General features: G+C 28.6%; 1 protein-coding gene across 2 annotated transcripts; it reads right to left on the bottom strand.

The window, feature by feature from the left end:
* Positions 1-640: 640 nt before the first annotated feature.
* On the bottom strand, positions 641-8,870 carry LOC133656297 (guanine nucleotide-binding protein G(I)/G(S)/G(O) subunit gamma-T2-like). Of its 2 annotated transcripts, XM_062057309.1 has the most exons (3): positions 8,708-8,870; positions 8,547-8,635; positions 641-834 (listed from the first exon to the last, which is right to left on the bottom strand). In XM_062057309.1, exons 2-3 carry the CDS (start codon positions 8,628-8,630, stop codon positions 706-708), a joined length of 213 nt encoding a protein of 70 aa, XP_061913293.1. In that variant the 5' UTR covers positions 8,631-8,635; positions 8,708-8,870; the 3' UTR covers positions 641-705. The 2 variants fall into 2 exon arrangements, with proteins under 2 accessions (XP_061913293.1, XP_061913294.1); XM_062057310.1 differs by lacking the exon at positions 8,708-8,870 and having other exon boundaries at positions 8,547-8,701.
* Positions 8,871-10,524: the final 1,654 nt, after the last annotated feature.

The raw sequence follows: 10,524 nt of genomic DNA, 5'->3' as shown, positions 1-10,524 counted from the left end.
TACATACATACATACAGTGGGGCAAAAAAGTATTTAGTCACCCATTGACAATCAATGGGTGGCTGACTAAATAGTTTTTTGCCCCACTGTATGTATGTATGTATGTATGTATGTATATATGTATGTATATATGAATTTATGTATATATATATGTATGTATGTATGTATGTATGTATGTATGTAAGTATGTAAGTATGAATTTATGCATGCATATATGTATGTATGTATGTATGAATTTATGTATGTATGTATGTATATATGTCTATATGTATGTATGTATGTAAAAATGTATATATATATATATATATATATATATATATATATATATATATATATATATATATATATATATATATATATATATATATATATATATATATATATATATATGTATATATATATATCATTCACTTTATTCCACTTTTTAATGTTTTCTTTTGTTGACAGTATCTTTAGAATGTGCGGTGGTGCCAAACAGAGCAGCCCAGTAACGGCTGACCCGAAAACTCTCTAATGGGATGAGGAGCAGCAGGAAGTGTTGCCGTGACAACACAGAAATCCTATTAGACGTCAAAGTAAGCGTTTAACCTGCTTTGTGCGTCACATGGTCAACCGTCAAGGAAGAAGAAGTCAGGGCACATTTGTTTGTTGACACTATTTAATTCCAAACGGACGTGCAGACATTGTACAGTAGGTGGCCAACTGCTATGTGACCACGCAGCCCCCCTTGTCCCCCTTGTAGGGGTTCTTGTCATCGGGGACCCCCTTGATGAGCGGGTCGTTGGGGAGCAGCGCCTCCACGAAGGAAATGGTCTCCGTGCAGTTGGCGCCCACCTGGAGGCAGACACACACTTTTTAATCTGCTTTTTACCTGTTGTTCTACGCACTTTTTGTCAAGAAAACTTAGTTGTTCATGTGGCAAACACAACAAATATGCAATATTTGCCCCCCCAAAAAAATATTCCACTTTGAGATATTTTCTATATTTCTATATTCTTGTACGGATCAATAATTCATAACAACCTTGGTTTTAATCATTATTATTTTTTGAGCTGAGACAGTAACAATTTACAAATTTAAAATTTAAAATTAAATTAATAAATTAATAAATTAATAAATTAATAAATTAATAAATTAATAAATTAATCCCATTCAAATTGTTTGGGGATCCAAAAGGGCCTCTCATTAAAAAGTCATAATTATATATATATATATATGAATTTATTTATTTATTTTTTCTAAACTTTTAACACTTAAATCTCTCAATCAACTTCAGATCTATCTGCCGATTATACATGTTTTATTATTTTTATGTGGTTTTTGTTGTTTGCCCTTTTTGTCAAAGAAAACTTAGTTTTTCATGTGGCAAACACACAAATTATGCAATAATTCCCCCCCAAAAATTCCACTTTGAAATATTTTCTATAATTTTTTAGGTACTTGAAGCCTTGAATTGATCAATAATTCATAACAACGTTTAATTCATTATTATTTTTTTGAGCTGAGACAGTAAAAAAAAAAAAAAAAGTATTAAATTAATAAATTAATACATAAATAAATAAATCCCACTAAATTGTTTGTGGATCCAAAAGGGCCTCTCATTAAAAAGTCATACTTTATATATATATATATATATATATATATATATATATATATATATATATATATATATATATATATATATATATATATATATATATATATATATATATATATATATATATATTTATTTATTTTTTAAACTTTTTTTTAAATTATTATTATTATTATTTATTTTTTTTTATTTATTTTATTTTTTATTTTTATGTAGTTTTTGTTGTTTGCCCTTTTTGTCAAAGAAAACTTAGTTTTTCATGTGGCAAACACACCAAATATGCAATATTTTCCCCAAAAATATTCCACTTTGAAATATTTTCTATATTTTTTAAGTAATTGAAGCCTTGTACGGATATATATAAAAAAATCCCACCAAAATGTTTGACATTCTTCAAACGTCATACTTTTTTATTTTTTATTTTTTTTATATCTCTCGATCAATTTCTGCTGTATCGGTCAATTTTACATTTTTATTATTTTTGTGTTGGTTTTTTTTGTCTGTTGTACGCCCTTTTTGTCAAAAAAAAAAAATAAAAAAAAAATAAAAAATTTAAAATCCCACCAAAATGTTTGGGGATCTAAAAGGGTCTCTCTCTTTAAAACGTCATACTTTTTTTTTTTTTTTTTTTAATTCTAACTTTGAACTCTTAAATCTCTCGATCAATTTCTGCTGTACCTGTCGATTTTACATTTTTATTATTTTTGTGTTTTTTTTTGGTCTGTTGTATGCCCTTTTGTCAAAGAAAAGTTATAATAACAAAATATGCAATATTTTCCCCCAAAATATTCCACTTTGAAATATTTTCTATATTTTTTTAAGTAATTGAAGACTCGTACAGATCAATAATTCATAACAAGTTTGGTTTTAATTCATTATTATTTTTTGAGCTGAGACAGTAAAAATAAATAAATCCCACTAAATAGTTTGGGGATCCAAAAGGGCCTCTCATTAAAAAGTCATACTTTTTTTATTTATTGTTTTACTTTTAACACTTAAATCTCTAGATCAGATTCAGATCTATTTGCAGATTATACATTTTTTATAATTTTTTATGTAGTTTTTGTTGTTTGTCCTTTTTGTCAAAGAAAACTTAGTTTTTCATGTGGCAAACACACAAATATGCAATAATTTCCCTCAAAAAATTCCACTTTGAAATATTTTCTATATTTCTTTTAGATAATTGGAGCCTTGAATTGATCAATAATTCATAACAACGTTTAATATTTTTTGAGCTGAGACAGTAAAAAAAATATATATATAAAAAATCCCACCAAAATGTTTGACATTCTTAAAACGTCATTTTTTATTTTTTTTTTTAACTTTTAACTCTTAAATCTCTCGATCAATTTCTGCTCTCTGTCGATTTTGCATTTTTTTATTATTTTTATGTGTTTTTTTGTGTTTGCCCTTTTTGTAAAAGAAAACTTAGTTTTTCATGTGGCAAACACACAAAATATGCAATAATTCCCCCCCAAAAATTCCACTTTGAAATATTTTCTATTTTTTTAAGTACTTGGAGCCTTGAATTGATCAATAATTCATAACAACGTTTAATTCATTATTATTTTTTGAGCTGAGTCAGTAAAAAAAATAAAAATATTTAAAAAATCCCAACTCTCTCTTTAAAACGTCATACATTTTTTATTTTTTTTAACTTTGAACTCTTAAATCTCTCGATCAATTTCTGCTGTATTTGTCGATTTTACATTTTTATTGTTTTTGTGTGTTTTTTGTCTGTTGTGCGCCCTTTTTGTCAAAGAAAACTTATATATAACAAAATATGCAATATTTTCCCCCAAAATATTCCACTTTGAAATATTTTCTATATTTTTTTAAGTAATTGAAGACTTGTACGGATCAATAATTCAAAACAACTTTGATTTTAATTCAATATTATTTTTTGAGCTGAGACAGTAAAAATAAATAAATAAATACATCCCATTAAATTGTTTGGGGATCCAAAAGGGTCATACTTTTTATACATATATTTTATTTATTTATTTATTTTTACTTTTAACACTTAAATCTCTAGATCAAATTCAGATTTATTTGCCGATTATACATTTTTTATTATTTTTATGTGGTTTTTGTTGTCTGTTGTCAAAGAAAACTTAGTTTTTCACGTGGCAAACACACAAATGATGCGTTCATTTCCCCCAAAAATTTCCACTTTGAAATATTTTCTATATTTTTTTAGATAATTGGAGCCTTGAATTGATTAATAATTCATAACAACGTTTAATTCATTATTATTTTTTGGAGATGAGACAGTAAAAAAAAAAAATATATATATATAAAAATCCCACCAAAATGTTTGGGGATCTAAAAGGGCCTCTCCCTTTAAAAAGTCATACATTTTTTATTTAGTGAAGTGAAGTGAAGTGAATTACATTTATATAGCGCTTTTTCTCAAGTGACTCAAAGCGCTTTACATTGTGAAACCCAATATCTAAGTTACATTTAAACCAGTGTGGGTGACACTGGGAGCAGGTGGGTAAAGTGTCTTGCCCAAGGACACAACGGCAGTTACTAGGATGGCGGAAGCGGGGATCGAACCTGCAACCCTCAAGTTGCTGGCACGGCCACTCTACCAACCGAGCTATACCGTCCCCATACCGTTATTTATTTTTTTACTTTTAACTCTTAAATCTCTCGATCAATTTCTGCTGTATCTGTCGATTATACATTTTTATTATTTTTGTGTGTTTTTTTTGGTCTGTTGTACGCCCTTTTTGTCAAAGAAAACTTCGTTTTTCATGTGGCAAACACACCAAATATGCAATAATTTCCCCCAAAAAAAATATTCCACTTTGAGATATTTTCTATATTTTTTTAAGTAATTGAAGCCTTGTATGGATCAATAATTCATAACAACTTTGGTTTTAATTCAATGTTATTTTTTGAGCTGAGACAGTAAAAATAAATAAATAGATAAATAAATCCCACAAAATTGATTGGGGATCAAAAGGGCCTCTCAATAAAAAGTCATCCTTTTTTTTTTTTTTTTTACTTTTAACACTTAAATCTCTAGATCATCAATCACCGATTATAAATTATTATTTTTATGTGGATTTTTTTGTTAGCCTTTTTTGTCAAAGAAAACTTAGTTTTTCATGTGGCAAACACACAAATATGCAATAATTTCCCCCCAAAAATTCCACTTTGAAATATTTTCTATATTTTTCAAGGTAATTGGAGCCTTGTACGGATCAATAATTCATAACAACGTTTAATATTTTTTGAGCTGAGACAGTAAAAAAATATATATATAAAAAAATCCCACCAAAATGTTTGACGTTCTTAAAACGTCATACTTTTATTTTTATTTATTTATTTTTTTACTTTTAACTCTTAAATATCTCGATCAATTTCTGCTGTATCTGTGGATTTTACATATTTATTATTTTTAAGTGAGGTTTTTTTGTCTGTTGTATGCCCTTTTTGTCAAAGAAAACTTATAATAACAAAATATGCAATATTTTCCCCCAAAATATTCCACTTTGAAATATTTTCTATATATTTTTTAAGTAATTGAAGCCTTGTACGGATCAATAATTCATAACAACATTGATTTTAATTCAATATTATTTTTCGAGCTGAGACAGTAAAAAATGTTTAATAAATAAATAAAAAATCCCACTAAAATTTTGGGGGATCCAAAATGGCCTCTCATTAAAAAGTCATACTTTTTTAGTTATTTTTTTACTTATTTTTTTACTTTTAACACTTAAATCTCTAGATCAACTTCAGATCTATCTGCCGATTTTGCATTTTTTATTATTTTTATGTGGTTTTTTGTGTTTGCCCTTTTTGTCAAAGAAAACTTAGTTTTTCATGTGGCAAACACACAAAATATGCAATAATTCCCCCCAAAAAATTCCACTTTGAAATATTTTCTATTTTTTTAAATACTTGGAGCCTTGAATTGATCAATAATTCATAACAACGTTTAATTCATTATTATTTTTTGAGCTGAGACAGTAAAAAAAATAAAAATATTTAAAAAATCCTAACTCTCTCTTTAAAACGTCATACTTTTTAAAAAAATGTTTAACTTTGAACTCTTAAATCTCTCGATTAATTTCTGCTGTATTTGTCGATTTTACATTTTTATTGTTTTTGTGTGTTTTTTGTCTGTTGTGCGCCCTTTTTGTCAAAGAAAACTTATATATAACAAAATATGCAATATTTTCCCCCAAAATATTCCACTTTGAAATATTTTCTATATTTTTTTAAGTAATTGAAGCCTTGTACGGATCAATAATTCATAACAACTTTGGTTTTAATTCAATATTATTTTTTGAGCTGAGACAGTAAAAATAAATAAATAAATACATTCCATTAAATTGTTTGGGGATCCAAAAGGGTCATACTTTTTATATAAATATTTTATTTATTTATTTATTTTTACTTTTAACACTTAAATCTCTAGATCAACTTCAGATTGATTTGCCGATTATACATTTTTTATTATTTTTATGTGGTTTTTGTTGTCTGTTGTCAAAGAAAACTTAGTTTTTCATGTGGCAAACACACAAATGATGCGTTCATTTCCCCCAAAAATTTCCACTTTGAAATATTTTCTATATTTTTTTAGATAATTGGAGCCTTGAATTGATCAATAATTCATAACAACGTTTAATTCAGACAGTAAAAAAAATAAAATATATATATATATAAAAATCCCACCAAAATGTTTGGGGATCTAAAAGGGCCTCTCTCTTTAAAAAGTCATACATTTTTTATTTTTTTATTTTTTTACTTTTAACTCTTAAATCTCTCGATCAATTTCTGCTGTATCTGTCGATTATACATTTTTATTATTTTTATGTGTTTTTTTTGTCTGTTGTACGCCCTTTTTGTCAAAGAAAACTTACTTTTTCATGTGGCAAACACACCAAATATGCAATATTTCCCCCCCCCCCCCAAAAACAATATTTCACTTAGAGATATTTTCTATATATTTTTTTTAAGTAATTGAAGCCTTGTATGGATCAATAATAATTTATAACAACTTTGGTTTTAATTCATTATTTATTTATTTTTTTAGCTGAGACAGTAAAAATAAATAAATCCCACTAAATTGTTTGGGGATCCAAAAGGTCCTGTCATTAAAAAGTCATACTTTTTTTATATATTTTTTTATTTATTTTACTTTTAACACTTAAAGATCAACTTCAGATCTATCTGCCGATTATAAATTTTTTATTATTTTTATGTGGTTTTTGTTGTTTGCCCTTTTTGTCAAATAAAACTTAGTTTTTCATGTGGCAAACACATAAAATATGCAATAATTTCCCCCCCCAAAAAATTCCACTTTGAAATATTTTCTATATTTTTTTAGTTCTTAAAACGTCATACTTTATTTTTATTTTATTTTTTCTACTTTTAACACTTAAATCTCTCGATCAATTTCTGTTGTATCTGTGGATTTTACATTTGTATTATTTTTATGTGTTTTTTTTTGGTCTGTTGTACGCCCTTTTTGTCGAAGAAAACTTATAACAAAATATGCAATATTTTCCCCCCAAAATATTCCACTTTGAAGTATTTTCTATATTTTTTTTAAATCATTGAAGCCTTGTACGGATCAATAATTCATAACAACATTGATTTTAATTCAATGTAATTTTTCCAGCTGAGACAGTAAAAAAAAAAAAAAAAAAAAGATTAAAATCCCACTAAAATGTTGGGGGATCCACACATTAAAAAGTCATACTTTTTTTAATTTCTTTTTTTTTTTTAAGAAATAAATAAAAAAATCCCATTAAGATTTTGGGGGATCCACACATTAAAAAGTCATACTTTAGAATTGTTTTTCCTGTTTAATTTTTTTTTTTTTTTAAACAAATAAATAAAAAATCCCACAAAAATTTTGGGGGATCCACACTTTAAAAAGTCATACTTTAAAAAAAATTTAAAAAAAGATTAAAATCCCACTAAAATGTTGGGGGATCCACACATTAAAAAGTCATACTTTTTTTTAATTTTAATTTTTTTTTTTAAGAAATAAATAAAAAAATCCCACTAAGATTTTGGGGGATCCACACATTAAAAAGTCATACTTTAGAATTGTTTTTCCTGTTTAATTTTTTTTTTTTTTTAAACAAATAAATAAAAAATCCCACAAAAATTTTGGGGGATCCACACTTTAAAAAGTCATACTTTAAAAAAAATTAAAAAAAAGATTAAAATCCCACTAAAATGTTGGGGGATCCACACATTAAAAAGTCATACTTTTTTTTAATTTTAATTTTTTTTTTTAAGAAATAAATAAAAAAATCCCACTAAGATTTTGGGGGATCCACACATTAAAAAGTCATACTTTAGAATTGTTTTTCCTGTTTAATTTTTTTTTTTTTTAAACAAATAAATAAAAAATCCCACAAAAATTTTGGGGGATCCACACTTTAAAAAGTCATACTTTAAAAAAAAAAAAAAAAAAAAAAAGATTAAAATCCCACTAAAATGTTGGGGGATCCACACATTAAAAAGTCATACTTTTTTTTAATTTTAATTTATTTTTTTTAAGAAATAAATAAAAAAAATCCCACTAAGATTTTGGGGGATCCACACATTAAAAAGTCATACTTTAGAATTGTTTTTCCTGTTTAATTTTTTTTTTTTTTTAAACAAATAAATAAAAAATCCCACAAAAATTTTGGGGGATCTACCCTTTAAAAAGTCATACTTTAAAAAAAATAAAATAAAATAAAATACAAATATTTTTATAAAAAAATTAAAGAATCCCACTAAGATTTTGGGGGCTCCAAAAGGGCCTCTCATTAAAAATTCATACATATGTTTTCTTTTTTTTTTTACTTTTAACACTCAAATGAAAACATCAAGTTCAGATCCATCTGTCAATTACACATTTTTCTTATTTTTATGTGTTTTTTTGCCCTTTTAGTCAATAAAAACTGAGTGGAGTACTTAGCAGGAGACCCACCGGAGTCCTGGGTGTGCTCACTTCCTTCTTCAGCTGGTCCAGCTCCATCTTCAGGATTTCTTTATCCGACATGTCCCGAGCCATCCTGGCTGCAGAGAGAAGACAAACCACCACTTCCGGGAACTGAGGTCAAGAAAACGGCGGTACGGCGCGGCGTTTACCTGCTGAATGGCGGGGGTCCTCAACGAGCAGAGAAGAGTAGTCTTAAGATCTCATGGAGCGACTCGACTTGTCTCCTCCTCACGCCGACTGACCTCCTCTTCATCGGCTTGTCGCCAATCCCCGTGATTGGATTAAACAATCAGGAGGCGCCATTTAGTGAGCAGGAAGTGGAGAGGGCGCAGAAGGTGTACGCTGAGGACTTATCCGGCATGCACCAGTCACCAACGTCATTCGGTTCTTGACCCGGGGTGTTGCGAGGGGGAGAGATGGGGGTTTTCTTCGTGTGCAAGGAGTTGGCTTTTCCGTTGGAATGCCAGATCAACTAGAGTAGCCGATATGAATGTATGGGTTAAGTTGACCTTCTACGGCTTTAGTAAAACTTGAAAATATTCCAATTCTGTCTTGATGGTCCTTCTTACTCAGCATATATGTCATCGAAAGAATTTGGGATTGACCAGTAACTTGGATTCCCTGGGAGGAACAGCTGGTCGACGCAACAACGCTCTTACAAACGATCAGAAGTCACACAAAAAATCCTTAAGGGTAACTGCACTTTTTTTGCCTTTTGTTCACAATCATTATAAAAAACAAGAACAAACATATTCATTTTTACAATCTTAAAGATGATAAAAAGAAGACGCGGCTAATAGGAGTCACCGTTGTAGCCTTCAAAGTCCTCTAAAACAACTTCAAAACCTTCCATCAACGTTTTATATACACACTGCAAGTATATATATAATGTAGTAACAGACACCTTCATAACAATATGTAATATGTACAATATACACACTGCAAGTATATATATAATGTAGTAACAGACACCTTCATAACAATATGTAATATGTACAATATACACACTAAAAGTATATATATATAATGTAGTAACAGACACCTTCATAACAATATGTAATATGTACAATATACACACTGCAAGTATATATATAAAGTAGTAACAGACACCTTCATAACAATATGTAATATGTACAATATACACACTGCAAGTATATATATATATAATGTAGTAACAGACACCTTCATAACAATATGTAATATGTACAATATACACACTGCAAGTATATATATATAATGTAGTAACAGACACCTTCATAACAATATGTAATATGTACAATATACACACTGCAAGTATATATATAATGTAGTAACAGACACCTTCATAACAATATGTAATATGTACAATATACACACTGCAAGTATATATATATCATGTAGTAACAGACACCTTCATAACCAGGGTTGGCCCGTGGCATAGGCCGTATAGGCAAATGCTAAGGGCGCCGTCCATCAGAGGGCGCCACGCCAGTGCCACAAATGTTAGAGAAGAAAAAAAAAATAAAAAAAAAATAAGTTGGTACTATTATTTCTAAATACAAAAAATAATCCCACATTAATTAAAATGCAAAGTAAAGCCTATTTAATAGAAATATTATTTGTTACAACATTACGCCCCCTCCCCCTCCCCCCCGCACGGTGCGCCCCCTCCCTACCCGTATCATGACTCTTTTTGAACGTCACCACATCAAAAAATCAACACAAGATGTCAAAACGGCCAAAACTGTCAGGTGCCCAGGGAAGAAAAAAGCGAAAAGAAGAGGAGGAGAAACGAGAAAAAGACAGAGGTAGCAGGTAGGTAACGTTAGCCTACATGAAATTATTTGTCTGTTACAGAATGTGATAGTAACCTGGCTTTTTAGCATTAAGCTAATGTTACATGATTCGGCAATTGCTAATCAATAAATAGCTAGTTCTGTTTTAACGTCGGGTTAATATTGTGGAGGGGGCTAAATTGTTATGGAAA

The sequence above is a fragment of the Entelurus aequoreus genome, linkage group LG08 (genome assembly GCF_033978785.1).
Source record: "Entelurus aequoreus isolate RoL-2023_Sb linkage group LG08, RoL_Eaeq_v1.1, whole genome shotgun sequence".
Taxonomy (NCBI): Eukaryota; Metazoa; Chordata; class Actinopteri; order Syngnathiformes; family Syngnathidae; genus Entelurus; species Entelurus aequoreus.
This window is presented reverse-complemented; position numbering and strand designations above follow the sequence as displayed.